Raw genomic sequence first — 17,753 nt, 5'->3', positions numbered from 1 at the left:
GGTAAAGAAATGCTTTGAAGTTCATCTCTGCCTTAGCACAGTGTGAGCTGTGAGGGGTTTGCGGGAGCAGCCCCTGTTGGCACAGGGAGCCTGGCTGGGGAAGAGGCTTGGCTGGGACAGATGGGGCAGGAGAAGGCTGAGGGGATGCTGAGTGGGGCTGGAAAGGCATGGGAGGGCACAGTGACAGCGGAATGAAAGACGAGTGCACATGGAGTTGTTTATTGGGGGTGCTGGCGGATGCTCATTAGCAGAATTGCTTTTCCTCCTGGTAGGCAGGCGTAGTCTGGGACGGAGCCTGTCCTCATCACCTGGATGATGAGGAACCCAAACTCGGTTGCGAGGGTTTGCTTTGCAGCCAACCCAGTTGTGTGTGTTTAATTGCTGAGTGGAAGGAGACCACGGGAGGAGGGGTGTCACTGAGGCTGTGCTGGCATGGCTCACGGCACTGGGGTTTGGCTCCGTTCCTGCTTGGTCCAACATGCACGTGTGCACAGATCCCTGCTCCTCTGTGCAACACACCTGCAAGGGTGCCCGAGGAGCAGGAAGCAGGATTTGATGATGTTGGGGAGTTTGGCCGTGCTCTGTCTAGGCCTGGCCCTCGTGAATACAACCTGTTGGCAGGGCCAGGGTGAGCTACTGAGACACGCTCTGGAGCAAGGGGTTGGTAATGGGGCGGCTGGCCAGGAGATCCCATCTCATCGCTTTCCTGGAGGTCACATGTTGTTTGGGTGAAAGATGAAGCCTGTTTTCCAAAGAACCAGGTTTATGTTAACATGTCAGCCCCTAGGAAAACACCAACGTCTCCCCTCATGGTCCTGCACATATGGGTGGATGAGCAACCAGAGGAGAGCATTCAGCCTCTGGTAAGATGAGCTGGTGGAATGTGGGTGCCTACCTGGTCACAGGAAGATGTTGTGGTGTGGTGAGATGGTGTGTTCAGGATGGCATCTGAACATGGCTGTGGCATCAGGATACACTGGCTGGGGAGCCAGTGGAACACGGGACCTCTTCTGCTGATGGGGAGAGCTGCTTGGAGGACACCTCCAGCTCCCAGGGTGGGTTGTGCTGTTTTGCTGGGGGGTGGCTGCAGAGCGTCGTTTCTGTTCCCTGGATTGCCTCAGACTACATTTTGTGCATAGCCACGTTTCCCTTCTCCTTCCCCCTAAACAGTCCAAAAGCACTTTTCTCTAGTTTTCAGCTTGTTTTTCACCTTGCTTCGGGCTCAAAGCCCAACTTGGATTTATGCCAATGCCCCATGTGTGTGCACGGGGTCGGTGCTGATTGCAGGCAAGTGTGATAGGTGGTTCAGACTCCCGCTCCAGAGCTGGGCTGGGATGAGCTAGCCGCTGAAGAATGAAGGTTAAAGCCATTGGCATCCTCCCCTGGCTGGGTCAGGTCTGCGGGGAATCGCTCAGCCCCTCCTTGGGGCCTTTGTATTTGAGACAGGAGGAGGCAGGATGATGACAGCAAGAGGCTGGGGCTGGTGGCTCGTGTATCCCTCCACGGTCCATCAATGCTTTGACTCTGCCGAAACGCCATCCTCCAAGAGACTGAGGCCCTTTTCTGATTCTCAGTGGCATGTGTCCTCCTCCCTCCTTCTCTCGGGCAAGTCCCTTCCATCCCTCCATCTGGGCAGGCAGCACTGCTGCCCCGGCCTGACCCTTTCCCTGCCACCAGATTTTGCTCTGCTCTGTCACCTACCCTTTCTTAATCACTCCTGTGCTTTGTTCCTCAGTCACCCCTGTGCTTCAGCACACAGGTGAGCATCTGCTTTCCAGTAAGTCTTGGCTTTGGAGGTACAAAGCTGTGCCCAGCCGGGTGGCCCAGAGCTCCCTCTGGGGCGTGAGCTTGTTTGCAGCACCACCACGTCAGAGACAGGAACTATCACAGTGATTTTTCAGGTGAGCAGTCTGGTTTGTCCAGCCTGCAATTCAGGTTTTAGGATGTGAGGGTTCATCTGGCCTCAAATTCACGTTTCGGGGGAACTCTGGGCTGTATTAGCTGGGGTGCTGTCTGTGGGCTGTTTCGAGGGGTCGGTGCTGGGGCTGGCCATGATGGTGAGTGGGAAGGAGGGGAGCTGGTGCCTGCAGAGGAGGAGGCAGCACTCCCATAGCCTTTTGTTTTCTTGGCCAAGTCTGTGCCAGAGGCTGAGGGCTGGAGGGACACGGAGGTGCATGTTGTGCCGAGCCCTGGGATGCTCTGGGTGGTTGTCCCTGGCTCAGGGGGATGCTGCTAGCTGAAGCAGGTGTCATGTCTCCTTCCTCCTTCCAAACAGCCCTCTTGCATCACAGGCTCTGAATTTTTTTCCCTTTCTGACAGTCAGGCATCAACTTTGGATTACTCATAAATGCAGCATGTTGCAGATATGCTGAGCTTGAGGAAATGGCTCTGCCTGAAAGCATGAACCGCCAGGATCGAGGGGCAAGAAGCTGGGATGGGGGTGGACAGGTGGTGCAGTGTTGCCCCCCCCCCGCCCCATCCTGCCCTGGGGGCCAAGTGCCTGCTGCCTGTGCCCAACTCCCATGGGAATCTGCCCAGCCCAGCTCGGGGACCCGGCTCGGGGACCCGGCTCAGGGACCCGGCTCGGGGACGCTGCAGCTGCTGGGGCAGGCGCCAAGGTCCCAGCAGGTGACCGGGTGTGGATGGCAGGCTGGCAGCATAGACCACTGTCAGCGTTGGCCCACTAGTTTGTTTTGCAGAATCCTCTTCTAGCATGGAAAAATAACTCATCCCTCAGTTTTTATCTCTTTTGTTTGTGTGGGCATTGATTACACTGGGAGTTACTGAGCCAGATTTTATTGGAATGACTTAGAAAGCTGCCACCTGCAAGCATCCGCTTGTCCTTGGGGATTATTTTGGTGTAGTTTCTAAATAATTGCATGAGGCTTCTTCAGCCTTGCTAATAACGTTATTCTCCCAGGGACACTGCCCAGGAAAAGATGAGCTGAGGCTATGCTTGGCAACATTTAGGAGAGGAAAAAGTACAACAGGATTGATGTCTGCTGGCATGAATAAATAAATAATACAATACCTCACCTCCGTGAGCATCTTTGTTTCCAACCCCATGTCTGTTATCTCCCCAGCTTGGCTGAATTTTGGAATTCAAAGCGGTCCTTTAAATCAGTCTCATCTTTTCTGTCTGCAGCATGTTGTGCCAATGCTTATCAGAGACCAGCGGGGCTGGGGCTGGAGAAGAGCTGTCCTAGGGAAGCCTGCCTGGTAGCTTATGTATGTTGTGTAACTTCGGCTTGTTAAATATATTATTTAAATAACTTGCAAAATAGTTTACCTAGTGCCTGAAATGTGAAATTAAGAGAATAATTTCAGGCACTTATGTTGGCCCAGATTCTCACAGGTTTGCAAAGACTTTGTGAAAATCATAGATCGTGTTTTAAATAGAGAGACAAGCCCACAAATGTCTTGGACATTTTGTACAGAATCTTGCACGTAAAAGAAGCATATTCTGCAGTGCGAAGGAGCCGGGTTGTTGCGTGCATGTCCCTGTGACTGCCATGCCCTGGCGAGGAGGGCTGGGAATGGCAACACCAGGAACACCACTGGGAAGATGAGAGGTCTTCCCGCTGCTCTGCTGGCTTTGGTGCCACTGGGCAAGCCTTTACGCATGGCCCGGATGGTGTTGCCCTTCTAATTTGGGAGTCTGCATGTTTTCAACCCTGCAAAGGTGCTTTTTAGAACCTGGGTGTGGGTCCTTATGGTTGATAAATCCACTCTGGTGTCTCCGTTTGTCTTGTTTTAGCGTAAATACACCAGGAACACTGGTGTCCCATTGCCTTCTCTTTTCCATCATAGCATTTCTAAGGTGTTCCTGTGACATTGCACAGTCAACATTGATGTTGCACTTTTCTGTAAGAGCAGAAGGGCTTTGAGCAATGCATGGAGAGTTTCTTTAATCTAAACAAGGGCAGTGCAAGCCTGACTCAGGTATTCTTGTATGGAGAGGGGCAGAGGATAGTGATGGCAATGACCTCGAGACTACACTTTATTAATCATATTGGCAGGCAGTCCCCACTTCTTGGCAGGCTGCATCCTGGCACCCCGGAGCTGTGGGCTTGGCGTCAGTGTCCCCTTCTGCTGCTGCCTCTGTTTCGGTGTTTGTTTCCTCTGCAGAATAAAGAGATTAAAGACGGTGCCCGGCTGCATCCCAAAGGGCAGGCGCTCGGCAGGCATGGACCCGAGGGGAGCGAGACACTGGAGGCACTGCCACCCTCTGAGGGATGTCATCTGGGATGCTGTCCACGTCCCTCCCCTGGCCCCGCGGGGAGCAGGAGCATCAGCGCTGGAGGGATGTAGCCTGGCAGCTCTTTGGTAGCTACTTTGCCTGCGGGGGGGGGCGCTGCTCCTGCCCCTCCAGATGTGCCTGTGCTACCGGTCCCTGTGGTCACTCACCTCTGTGTCTCATGAGGAAAGGGTGGAGATGGGCGCAAGCCTCGCCTGAAGTATTTGTTTTAAAAATATACACCGATAAATATGACTCTCTCCATTATTTCATTAAGAGATTTAAAATGTGCTTCCTAAGCCCTGAGTCACCAATGAAGTGAGCAAGCGAGAAGCAGCACAGCGGGTCCCACTGGAGTGTGACTCACGCTGCGGGGGGGCGCTTGGGGCTTGCAGGGGACTCTTTGGACTGGGGGATGCTCCATTCCCTCCCTCCCAGGATGGCCAGGGTCTCCCCAGCATCCTGAGCAGCAGCAGGAGGTCTCTGGAAACCTTTAGGCTCCCGGGTTTATTTTGGGAGCTGAGCCATCACATTGCAGCCGTGCCTTAATCGCTCAGGAGCCACCAGCAGAGAACTCTCCTGGAAGCCCATAGATCAACCAACAACAGAGCACGCATTTGATTTTTTTATTGTATACTTGCCCAGATAAAAGCCTCCAGATCTCACATCAGTTCAGGAAGAATTGATCTTTTCTCCCAGAAGGCAGGAGAAAATGCCAGGTCACCTTTTGTTCATTTTTGGGAGCTCTGTGCCTCTTTCAGTCATCCAGCACAGGCAGAAGAAAAGCTGGTCCCAGCTTCCTGTAAGGCCAGAACTGTCCCCTCTGTGCCTGTCTCAATGATTTCTCTAGTCAGCTTTTTCAAAGCCCTTAGAAATGCTGCTCTATCGCTCCCACTGGAGTTGATTCAAGCTCAGTGCCAGGATGTTTTTCTTAAGATCCAGGCTGTGTGTTCCCTTCACCCTGCTCTGCTCCCTTATGTCCCATCCTTCCCTTGACCACTTTTCCATGATTTCCTCCTGCAGATGCTGGCTGAGACTGCTGCACCCAGTGTGGTGAGGCAGGGGGGGTGGCACTGACACAGCCCCGAGGGACACGTTTCAGCTGCTGCCCCTTCGTGCACCTCACTACAGCAGGCAGCACCCACACTCAGACCTGCCCACAGCCTCCCATCACTGATTCCTTCCATCACTGATTCCCTAAGGGCTTCCTAATTAATACCTTCAAGCTGCTGATGAGGGTCTGCTTGGGGGTGGATCTTCCAAGTGCTGCCCTGAGCTCTCTCAGTGCTCCTGGCCAGTCATACCAGGACTACTGATGATTTTGCTGTCTCCTGCACTGTGACAGCAATAGTGCCCCCAGCATTTTAGAAAGGTAGAATAGTGTCAGCGTTGTTTCCCGCTGTTATCAGAAAGGTCAGGTACTGTCTGGAGCTGGCAGTGGAGCTGATGAGAGCTCTTTCCTATGGACCTCAGCTGCAGCTGGGTGGGGGGTCTGACTGGGTGGGGTGCAGGTTTTCCATGTGTTGTTTCAATGGTGTTGAGAAAGCTGTTTGCAAGTCGTTTCTCCTTAAATATCAACAGTTCTCGGTGATCCCTGCTAGCACAGATGTCAGATGAAACTGAATTTGTCATGGCTCATCACCCTCACTGCAGCAAATCCATGGTTTGGGAAGTGTCACCCAGGGTTTTAGGTGTCAAGTTTAAAGAAGTAAGGAAATATCTCAGCGGAATGCAGTTCCTGAGGGAGTGGAGTTATTCCTGGATGTACTGTGGGCTTGGAGGACAGGTCCCATTGGCGTTCACTCTGTGCAGTTACTACTGTGATCATCTCTCTGCTGCTTCAGGAATGCACAGGGTGGTTGAGGAGATCACCCAGTCCAAGCCCCTGCTCATGGCAGGGTCACCTACACCTGGTTTTCCTGGATGGCCAGGACCATATCCAGTCAGGTTTTGACTATCTCTGATGCTGGAGGCTCCACCACATCTCTGGGCAGCCTGTGCAAGCATTTGACCACCCCATTCTGGTGTCTGACCATCAGTCCTGTGGGGCTCTGCTGCAACTTCTCTCTTGGGAGGGGAAGCAGCGGGGAGAGCCAAAGGGTACCGCTGTCTCTGCCTGATGGGGATCACTCAGAGCCCATCAAGCTTTTGCACACTGACATGGCATTCGGCATGCAGGCAGATGAGATCTTCCCACCCTAGAGGGCTGCTCCTTGTGCGCTTCGAGCTCTACCCCAAGCTGGAGCTCAGGCACATCCCCTGGCCCCATGGACACATGAGACATGCAAGGGGGTGACACATGTCCAGCTCCACATACTGCGTTTTTGGCTGCAGCCTCCCTGCACTGGTGTGCAACCAGCACCTCTGTGCTGGGGAGAGCGTCAGCCTGTCTTGCTGGCTTGGCTATAGCTCCCTTTTAGGGGGATGTTTTGGTGACACTGGATCTCTGCCTGCTTAAAAGCTGGACCTCTCCTCTTCCCACTTGCTTTTCAGTCCCAGGGTGGGAGCACCGGGTGGCTTTGGCCGTCGGAGAGCACCGGGAGAGCTCCTGCGCCCCTGATTAGCATTCGGCCCCGCTGCTCCCACTGCTTTGGTGATTGTGCTCGCCATTGCCTGGCAACCACGGAGCAAAACTACAACAGCAGCCCCAGAGCCCAAGCGTGCTTCCTGCGAGTGTGCACGCACACCGGCACACACCTGCCGCCTGCACGGGAACAGGGAAGGTAGCAGGGCCACCCATCGTCCTCCAACCTGACAAGGTGCAAGGGTGAGGAACGTTCCCAAGGCGAGGAGGAGGAGGAGAGGGCTCTGGTGGTGTGACGGCTTTGCTGACACCCAGGTTTGGTGGGTTTGTCTGTCTGTCTGCTGCGGTGGTGCCCACTGTGAGCACCCCGCTATGTTGGGCACAGCCTGTCTGTCCCTCTGCATCTCTTGGTGGCGGGGGCCCATTGGCTCTCAGCAAGCGTGTACCATGAACTGGGCGTCGGAGCAGGGCAGGGGCCAGCCACCGCCATGGCTGCCTCCAGGACGAGGCATGTTGGGGGGGAGCGTTGGGCATATGGGGGTGTATAAGCCCCTGTTGGGCAGTGGGGCAAGGCACGGTGGTGCGCGTGTGCTTTCTGTGTGTGTCACACACGCACCCTGCCTTGCACCCAAAGTGGGGTCTGTGGGATGCCCATCACCCCCAGGCTCCCCACAGGGTGGCTCAGCCTAGCTGAGGTCTCCCAGGGGACCCTGATGCTCTGGGTTGGGATGTTGTCACGCTTTTACTAGACCATGGAGGGAGCTGGCAGCACTGGGGAAAATGCTGGCGCATGGGAACCTGAGTGTGCATTGGGCCGTTTCTGCTTCCCAGACTTGAACGTGCTTGGGGTACGGTGTCGTTTTTCTTGGCAGAAGGATTTCGTGGTCCTGTCCCCCGGGAGGGGCTGTGGGGCTCAGGCTCAGTTCCCTGCCCTGCAGGGGGCTCGCTGCAGGTGGTGGTGGCTCAGTCCCTCCACCAGTCCTGCATCTCATTCTCTTTCCAGCTGGGCAGGCTTGAGAGGACACAAGTCCCCTCTGGGCACAAGTCACCATGCTTCTTCGAGTGATGGGAGACACAGATATGCCTGAATACGTTAGGTTCAGACGTAACACGTCCCCGAACCTCTGCTTTGGCTCTGTACTTTCACATCCTTGGCTGCTGTGGGCTCTGCCTACAGTGCGTTCAGTGGCTGGAGGTCCTGAGCTGCCTTCCCTGTCCAGCCAGCCCATACATACCCACCGAGCAGCAAAAACATAGGCATGCAGTTTCCTGCTCACCACACATCTTCATCAATGATACTTGCTTGGAAAAGGGTTAAAGAAATGCATCTGTTTTTTGTGTCTTGCAGAGCCTGGGGTCAGCGGACAAGAAGGACTTTTACCAGCCAAAGTAAGTGCCAGTAGCCGTGGTGAGTAATTGCATGGAAATTCCCGGTTGGTCTATATTTCCGAGCAGCTCTTTGGCTTGCTAAGATTAGACATTTCAATGTACAAGAATAGCTGCTGCAATTACACAAGTGAGGATAACAGTGGAAGGGCTGTCAATCATTTTGGCTTCAGGGCATATGCAAATCATTAAATCAGGTCAGAAGGAATCACGACAGCTTGATTGAGCCTGAGGGATAGAGCTGGGACCTGGTGGCCAGGGACCAGGGGACGCAGGAGTGACCTTTCCCACCTCTGGCTCCTTCTGCTCCAGCTCTGCACAGCTGAGCTGCTTTGGACAACTGAAGGGTTTCATTCTGCGTCTCAATGGGCTGATCTCGAAGCACATCTTCCGCAGCCCATGCTTTGACGTTGATGCCTGTCGTCTTCCATCCATTGTGTTTTGTAAAGCACGGCGAGCCTCAGGGTGAGAGCACAGGAGCGACCATATTCATGAACATGAACAAAGGATCTGTAATCACGCCACTAACATAAGCAGTTGGTTACTTAGCGTGTGCCCTTGGCCACGGCCCTGAGCTGGCTGCGACAGTCCATAAGTGAGCGAGCCAGAGCAGGGCACTTAGAGCTGTCGACCTCTGAGACCTGTGTTGAAACGCAAGCAGAGCTTGCACTTGCAGACCAGTTGTGTTGTTGCAGCCAGCACTGGCAGAGCCTCGCCAGAGCATGGCACCTCCGAGGTGAGAAGGTTGTTTCTTTGCTGGAAGGATGCATCTGATACTGTCCTTATTTGGATAGGGGTAAACTCTTTTAAAGGCCACGCTGAGAGGTTCGGTTCTGGCCCTGACCACTAAGCAGCTGTGCGTCGCGCTGCTGAGCACTTTTGCATGTGGGACCTTGTGTTGCTCATGCTCTGTTTAGGGAAGCGAACATAGTCTTTTTTCTTCTGAAAAAATGTTATAGGTGGTTTTGAAGTTGCAGAACAGTGCTCCGATATGCAGGATTGTCAGAGGGGTGTGTTTTTGGAAGATTCAGAAGGAACTGGGTTGAGGAAATTTCTCCAGAACTAACCATCCTTCTGCACTTGCTCTTGCTTTGCTGCTTTCCAAAACATTCCTGCAGAGCTGCTTCCCAGCGGTGCTCAAGCACACGGGGAGCACTGAGGCAGCATCGTCCCTTGCTGCTCAGTTGGAGTGACTCTTTGCATCGGGACAGGCCCGCTCAGGGACATTGGGCATGGCGGGCTGTGCTATGGGGCACTGCAGGGCTGCCTGATCCCCGCAAGTGTCGGCTGCGGGTGTGTTCTTCAGTTACCTACTGGCTCTGTTTGCTTTATGTCACCAAAATTCAGTGCTAGTCTCTAGGTCTGTACTGAAAAGTTGTAATTCTCATCTGATGCAGTTTGGGCACTTAGTTCCCCCATTGCAATCCCTGAGCTGCTTGGTCCTTTGTCATCCTGATTTTGGAAGCTGCTAATACTGCTGCAATGTTGTGAGTATGTCTGGGCTTCCAGCATCCTTCCAAATTTCTGACTGCTTTGTCAAGGCAGTTTCCTGAGCAGGGACCTGCTGGCTGAAGACCCAGGGACACCATGCTCAGAGACAGGAATAGGCTCTCCTGGGACTCGTGTTTTTGCTTAATAACTCTCCTGGCATGGCTGTTTGGAAGTGTCTTGACAGGAACCAAGTACGGCTGGTGTGTTTGCTAATTCCCGGTGGCATATATTTGCTCTTCAGTGTCAGGCACAGACTGGAACTCAGTTTCTTCGAACCCAGAAAGAAATTTTGGTAGTAATAACAATCATAAAGCTCCTAGCAAATGTAGACTGAAATACTTGGGTTTAATTAAAGTGTCACTGATTTGCTGCAGGAGCTGCCTGCACTCCCTGCTCATGCTGTCTCCTCTGCTGAGAGCGATGCTCATCTGTCAAGAAAGTCATCACTCGGGAGCAGTTAATATTTGCCAGGCACTTTGAGGTGTCAAGAGAGACACCGCTGCAGCGACATGAAATGCTCTCCATTGATCTGCTCGTTCAGTCCCTTGGGACCATGTGGCCGTGCTGAGACACCTGCTGTCTCAGAGCCCATGCCTTGCTCCAGCAGAATGCCACAGCACTTTTATAGAGGCACCTCATGGCTCTGTCTCCATTTCAGATTAAAGACTGCCGCGCGCCTTCTGTGCTTAAGCCTTAGACGTGTAAACACAGGAGGAACCTATGAAACTACCTTACATAAAGCAGCAGCTCATGTTTGTTTTGCCTTGCAGTCTTCATTATCCCAAGATGTCTCTGCAGCTAATTTGTCGTCACCCTGCTTTAAGGGCAGAACATTTCATCTCTTAGACTAAAACCTTTCCATGCCAGCACTTAGATAAAAGTGAGTGTTTCATTGCTGAATCATTATCTTGTAAAACCATGGTGATTTTAAGGATCTAGAAATCTGTATTTACATCTTGGAAGTGTTAAGGGCCATCATAATAAGCTAGGTGTGTTCCTAAGGTCGGTGTTCCTTTCATTGCCTCCTTAACTCAGACATTATTGTTACAGTAATGGTAATAATAACACACATATATGCTACATTTGACTTCTTTTGTGGTGGCTGGGAGTTACTCAGCTGGGATGCTCTTCAGGTAGCTCAGGATCACCTTCAAAGTGCCAAGCAGTGGGAGGAGGACACACAGGGAAAGGGGGGAGTAAGAGATGGTGCAGATGATGCAAGGGATGCTGTGGGGTAAGGGAGCAATGCTGAGGCCACTTTTCTGTACTGAAGCCAGAGGATACAGAATTCTGCAATAAACTGCCCCCAAAACACCTTCACATGTCTGGAGAATGCTTTTCCTAGCTTTGGTTGTAGGAAAGGATGACGAGCCATCACCAGCATCTCCGGTGGCAGTGGGATGGCAGAGAACGGGGGTGGAAGAGAGGTGTTGGGGTCTGTGGGGTGGGTGCCCCTCGGACGGGTGTGGGTTGGCAGCTGAGCCTTCCAGAAGGGACCGTGAGCATGGGCTCCCCACTTCCAGCCCCAAATCCTGGCTCTGCCAGTTTTTTGAGGAGTTGGGGAGTTAAATCCTGGGCACACAATGTAATTAAGTAAAGAAGATTACGATGCTGGTCAAGGTATCCTAGCAGCAGGGTCTGGACCATTGAAACTTTATAGCAAGGTTAAAAAGCATTTCCCCTGGGGTTTGGCCAGTGTGTTCAGAGCCTGAGTTCTAGGCAGGTGGAGGAGGTTTAAGCCTCTCTGAGTGCTGGGAAAGGAAAGGAATCCTGGAAAGGTACCTTGAAGAAATGTCATGGTTCAACAAATGCCAGTCTGAGGAGGGAGAGCAGAGGGTCAGCAGAAATGGGTATGAGCGGTGGGAGGTCACTCACAATATGGCAAAGAGTTGCCTTGGACGTTTGCAGTGGGTGCAAGAGACTGGCTGGTGCTGCAACCTCTGAATGGTTCTGCAGCTTCCCTTCTGGCCTTCAGAAGGTCTCCCCCACCCTGGCCTGTGCTGATCTTCTAAGCTAAGGTGGCTCTGTCTCTCCCAGTAATGCCCTGAGCCCAGAAAGGCTTCTGGAAAGGTTGCTGCTCTGGGGAGGGGGCTTCTGCCCAGGGGGGCTGGTGCTGGTCCTTGCCCCGGTGCGGTGGGTGCTGTGGTGTGCCAGACAGGGGCTGTGTAGTCCCTCCACCCTGGCAGCTCCCAGCGGGTTACAAGTGTGTCACTGCAGGGCCTTGGGATGGGGCAGAAGGACAGTCTACATCTCCAGTCTCTTGGGAATGGTTTTGTCCTCCCTGTAACTTTTTCCAGCTCTGGCTCATGTTAGCTCTGTGGCTGCAGAGAGGACAGGACAGGACACAGCCCTGACGGGAGCGGTGCTGGCAGAGATCAGTTGGAAGCTCAGAGGCAGAGGAGGCAGCACCTCTGCTGACTCCCCCTGTGGTGTCTGGCCTATTTGCCCAGGCTCATGGCGCTTTTTGCTTTTGAAGCTGGTAAAGTTGGTGCTGATCCATGCCAAGCAAGGGGGGCCTCTGTCCTGCTGCTGCCCCTTTTCTCCAGGCAGCCTGGGAGAGCCACACCAGGTTATGTACCTAATAGATTCTGCCAAAACCCACTGTTTTTTAAAAGTATGAATGAATACGTCTCTTATTAATTTCCTTTTTTATTGCTTGTTGTGTGGGAGTGCACACCCTGGGCCCTTATGCCTGATGGGGCTGGGGGACCATGCGAGTTGCTCTACACCCAGATTTATGAGGACAGAGATGCCCTTCTACCCCCATACCTGGATAAGACCAGGACCCTTGATACCCAGAGTTAAATATCTTGGCCTGGGGGAGGTTGGGACAAGGAGCCACCTGGTTTCAGCAGCCCCTTGAGCCCCAGGGACAGGAGGAGGAGTTGTTGAGGCTGGTTGAACCCGTGCTGTCCTGCTCTGGGTGCACAAGCCAGGGGACCGCTGGGCCACCCCCTTGCAGAACACTTGCTCTCTGGCTGGGAATGGTCCTCCTGGACCTGATGGCAGAACAAAGTTTTGGCTTTTGTTGGTTTTGTGCAGGTTTTAATGTGTTAAGTGAGGTTGCGATGTAGGTTCTTACTGTGCCGGTTGTCATAGAAACTTGAAGGGCTTTTTTCTCCTATCCCCCAACCCCTTTCTTCAAACCAAAGCAGGGTTGTTTGTTTGGTTGTGGGTTTGTTTTTTTTTTTTTTTTTCCTCTTGTAATTTCAGTTCTAGTCCAATTAAAAACCTGCCGGGCTCTTATTCCCCATCTCCAGCACTGTCACACAAGCACTCAGCGTCTTTATGTTCTGCTTCCTTATGTCCCAACTGTAAGGTCCATGCTCCCATGAACAGGCACTTTCCTGGTAGCACTGGGTGGGCTTCTGTCCCCACAGACCCCCACGGGGGGTTTGTCCTCAGCCTGTGTCCCTCTGCAGTGCCTCTGGGTAGGAGAAGATCCCGCTGCTCACCATGGGGTACCTCTCCTTGATGCTTTTTCTAAAACCAGGGAGCTGAGTGGGCATGGCCGCTTGGTGCCAGATTGCTCGCGGTCCCTGGTCCTTCGGTGGAGACATTGAAATGGCATCTGCCTGCCCTGCTAGTCTGAACCCGGGGCTGCCTTCCCCTCTCGTGGGATGGGAGGACAACACTGCCAGCTTAGAGCCGAGACTGGCACAGAAGCCACCTCTGCACCAGCTGCAGCCCTTCTGCATTTGCTATGCTCTGCATTAATCATGAAAAGGGAATCGAGCGTAGGAAGATGGGCATTTTTTAGCAAAATAACCAAGGCTGCGTTCTCCTCTAAGCAAGAGAGCAAAGTTTTTGCTGCAGTGAGTCAACACATAGATGCTTTTGGCATGGGAGGTAACGCTCCCACCCACGGCAGCCATCGCTCCCACAGCCGGGTACCAAGAGGGAGAAGTGGGTTGAGGTGTTTCCCAAGCCGCTCAGCCAGCACTGTCTGCTGGTGTTTCTCCAAGAGCTGTGAACGGTCCTTTCCCATGTGCTCTGCTCCTGGCATGAGACCTGATGGGGACTCCTCACAGCTAGCAGGACTTCTACCTCCGAACCTCACCTTTGGGGAGCTGGCAACTGTCTTTGCTGCTCAGCGCCTCCCTGGCTCCTCATTGCTCCAAGGTTGGTGCTGTCTCCTGAGTCACCCGTCCTCACCGTGGTGTGTGGCAGAGGTCAGCCTTGAGGCTCCAGTTATCCGCTGAGATTCACTTGTGTGGGCTTTAGGTATGAAAGGGTCTATTAGATTATAGTGTTTGGCCTCCTGTGTGCTGTAGGGATGGAAATGCTGCCTACACACTCCTCCATGAGCTGAAGAGGTTGTGTTTGCTCTCTGAGAGGTATCTAATCCTCTGAGAATCTCTGAGAAGCATCTAAATTCATTTGAGCTTGTCGGGCTTCAGCTCCCGGTCCCCAGCTCTCCGTATGTCTCACTGTATAAGAGTGGTTGACATCGCTCTGATTTGAGGGGGGGGTGGCAGAATTTTTGTCAATAAACTCAATATAGCTCAAATCTTTTGCAGCAGGATATTTTCTCCAGCCCTCGGATCAATTTCGTGACTCATCCCTCCAGCCTCTCTGCTTTTTTAGTGTCCCCTTTTAAACGTGGGCACCTTAATTGCCAGAGTTGTTTCTGTGTGAGTCTCAGCAGTGCAATATGTGTAATTCTCTCTCCCAAGAACTGCATCAGCTCTTTTCATCACAGCATCACATTAGGGCCTTGTGTTGGGTTGGTCACCCGTGGTGACCCTTGAGCCTTTCTGGAGGCTCTCTCTTGTCTTGGATACCATCCCTGTTCATAAATACGGCCTGAAACCCTTCTCTGTAGGTGTGTCATTCTGCACTGGGCTACATTAACTTATACAGTGTTTGAATGGGCTCAGCATTACCAAGCAACCCACATTTCACTCTCTTCATCAATATTTACTGTTACATCAATCTTCCTGTCATCTGCTAATTTTTTGAGCAAGGATTTTGTATTTCCTTTGCGATCATCGATGAAAATATCGACTAGCATGCTCCCCGTGGAACCTCACTAATGAATCCCCATTGACAGCTTCTGTTTGAGACCTGTCAGCCGGTTCTTAATCTATTTAACGTGCTTTATTGATACTGTATAGTACTGTCTTCTAAAATCAGGACGTCAAGAAGCACTTAGCACTCTGCCTGTACAGCTGTAATGTACACGGTGCCTTTTTCAGCTCAGCCTGTCGCTCAAGAGTGACATTGGGCTCATTTGACAATATTTCTTATCCACAAAGACACACCGACTGACTTTAATTATAACTTACATCCTTTAATTATGTCTTAATTTAATTCCAGATGAGCCCTGGCTTCTGGGTCTTATATCAGGCTGACCATTTAGTAGTTAACTAGGTCATCTTCACTGCTGGCTGTGAATATTGCTGTGAAGGAGCCATTTGCCATCTGGACATGGCAGCCCCAAGTTTGTTCAAAAAAAGCAGCAGAGCCCAGAAGACTCTTCCCAGCTTCGGGTACACGTTATCTGTGCTGGCTCTTTAGTGCTATTTGGCCACATTAGGTATTGGTGAAGATACCAATGGTTTGGGAAAGCTTCATCTCTCCTAGGAAGTACTTTATCCTGTGTTTTGGGAAAAAAAAAGAAGCATAAATATTTATTGACTACATTTGGTGTTTTCTGCATCATTATGAGCAGTCCTACAATTTCTGCTTACAAATGGTCCTATTGCTGCTTACAAATGAATCTATTTTGTGCCCAAATAGTAGAATTTGGATGTCCAGCCATGCGTTTTCCCCTTCTTTCCCCCTCTTTGGTTTCCCTTATCAGTTTCCTACACATTGTAGTTTTTCATTTGCATTGACCACCCTTTATAGTATATCCCATTTCCACTCTGAGCCTTCATTTAGCAAAGGGGATTTTTAAGCGAGTCACTCACCTTCCTAACTGTGAAATTAGGACTTCACAGATATTCGGCAAACTCTCCCCTTAAAGAAGTCTTATTTTTTCACTCTACTTGTTCAAAGTCTGCCTCTCCAGTCAGGCTGTGACTGCTCAGCCTTTTGTCACCTGCATTGAAAAGTTATCGACTGTAGCACTTAGAAATGCATGTGGTATTTTTCTGCTGGCTCCATGAGATTTCTAGTGTGTGACTCACAAACTGAAATCCTTCATAACGAACTATTTCTCTCTGTCCATTGAGAACATGTATTTAAGGTTGAGTTCCTGCAGTCCTATGCTGGTTCAAGTGTGATGTGCTGTGCCTCTTCCCAGTTCTTGGTGTGAAAGTAAACCTGTGTTTCTTCAAGCACTGATTGCTAAAAGATCTGTAATTCTAAAGAAACAAAACATAATGGCATATATTGTAAGTATACAGTGCCCTCCTCGTCCTCCCCTGCCACCCCTCCTACGCAGAGATTTCTGATCACGTAAACCATCATAGCAGGTTTCAGTAGCGTCAAGTGCATTAAATTTGTGCTCATGAGTGAAAACTTCCCATTTATTGTGCTCCTTTCTCAACCTTACTGCCTCGCGTCATCTCAAGAGCTCGCTGCTTTGCCCGGCAGCACAGCACGAGCAAGGTCTCTGATACTCTTTTCCTGGAACAACCACAGATTAATCCCGCTTTCTATTCTGATTCACAGTCCTGGTATTTTCTCACCCTGCTTTCAACTGTGGTGCTGGGTAGACAGCTGGGCCACAGAGCCCTCAGCAGCTCTGTCAGCCTGCACTCCCTTCAGAAGCTCATCCTCTCCTAGGACCACCCTCACCACGGCCTGGCCGCCATCTGAGCACTCTGCTGTGTGGCAGCACTGGAGGTTCCTTGTGCTCACCTGCCAGAGATGCTGCTCTGTAGAAGACAGTTTTGTTGTTCCCGAGCCCGCTGGCAGGCAGCACCCCCTGGGCAAGGTCCTTCCAAAACCCATCCTCACTCTTCTCAGCTTCGTGTTGTCTCCAGCATGGTTGTCTCCTGCCTTGCTCTGGCAGGGACCACATCTGAAGCGCCGTGTCTGCTGTTGGTGGTGGCTCTGCAGTGCTTCTCCAAGCCACCTGAGCTCCCGAGAAGCAAAAATTGCCAGTGGTGCTGGGAATGACAGTATGAGCCTTGAGAGCCATCAGCCGGGGCTCAGTGAGCTGCAGTGCTGGTGTTTCTCCGCTGGCTCTTTGCTCTGGGAGGGATAATCAGGCTGAATACCCTGATTTACTTGGTCTGTACTGAGCAGACTGTGGGGAGACATGTAGATAGCCCTAATTTGCTCAGGGAACAGCATGTCTAAGGACATTAAAGGAGGAAAATACATTGTCATTACTGCATCCTGACGAAGTGGTGCGCGCAGAGGTGACATCTGAGGCTTTGATCTCTCCCACAGGTTTGTGGCATTAACAAAGGCAGGATTCAGAGCAGCGTGGTGACTCCTAGGAGATGTGCAGCAGGAGGGGACGAGGGTGGGGGTGCTCGGCTGTCTCTTCAGGCTTGGGACATCATGTAAAAGGGCACCACCTCCAGCGTCACCATCTAATTTATGGGGAAATGAATTCCTCCTCCAGAAGTGCCTGATCTCTCCACGGGCTGCACAGCGAGCCTGGGCAGTTAACTCAGATCTCTGACATCAGTCTTGCTACTGGTGGCTTCCAACATGTCCAGAAGATGCAGCTGAAGGTAGGATGAGCCTATAATAATTACTGAAGATACACTAGATAATAGTGTTTATACATAATTAAAGACTTGACTGAATCAAGCTGTGAAGAGCATGGGCAGGTTGACTTTGAGGAGATTTTGGGGCGTTTGACTGAGGGGTTATGGGAGATCTGCTAAACCCCCAGCCACAAGAAAACACCTTCTTGCCCCACAGTAAATGGAAATATGTGTAGTGCTTTGAGGAAATAGGCTGGAGAAGGAAGCAAAAGAAACCTTAGGGCCTGCAAAATCCCATTTTTACAATTAAAAATAGAAAAGCCAAGCTTTCCAAATAGCTTGAATGCTTCAAGACAACCTCTGGAGCTGACGGTGCTCAAGCAGGGGCTGTTAGAAGTTTTTCTTTGCAGTATGAAGTAGGAGGGAAAAAGCACCCAGGGAGAGAAAGCTCAGCTGCATTAATTCTCCCCCTCGGATGTCAGAGATGCTTTGTTTTCCAGAA

At 51.6% G+C, this 17,753-nt stretch overlaps 1 protein-coding gene across 1 annotated transcript in view; it reads left to right on the top strand.

The window, feature by feature from the left end:
• The window catches only part of LOC309445439 (ankyrin repeat and fibronectin type-III domain-containing protein 1-like), a 203,300-nt gene that overhangs the window by 127,068 nt on the left and 58,479 nt on the right, over window positions 1–17,753 (top strand). Inside the window, exon 5 of the mRNA XM_082064255.1 lies at window positions 8,110–8,150. Coding sequence (XP_081920381.1) covers window positions 8,110–8,150 — 41 coding nt within the window. The remainder of the gene's footprint in view (window positions 1–8,109; window positions 8,151–17,753) is intronic.

This window comes from Streptopelia decaocto (genome assembly GCF_964273445.1).
Source record: "Streptopelia decaocto genome assembly, chromosome: 13".
Lineage (NCBI taxonomy): Eukaryota > Metazoa > Chordata > Aves > Columbiformes > Columbidae > Streptopelia > Streptopelia decaocto.
The sequence above is the reverse complement of the archived record's forward strand: the minus strand, read 5'-3'. Positions and strand labels throughout refer to the sequence as shown.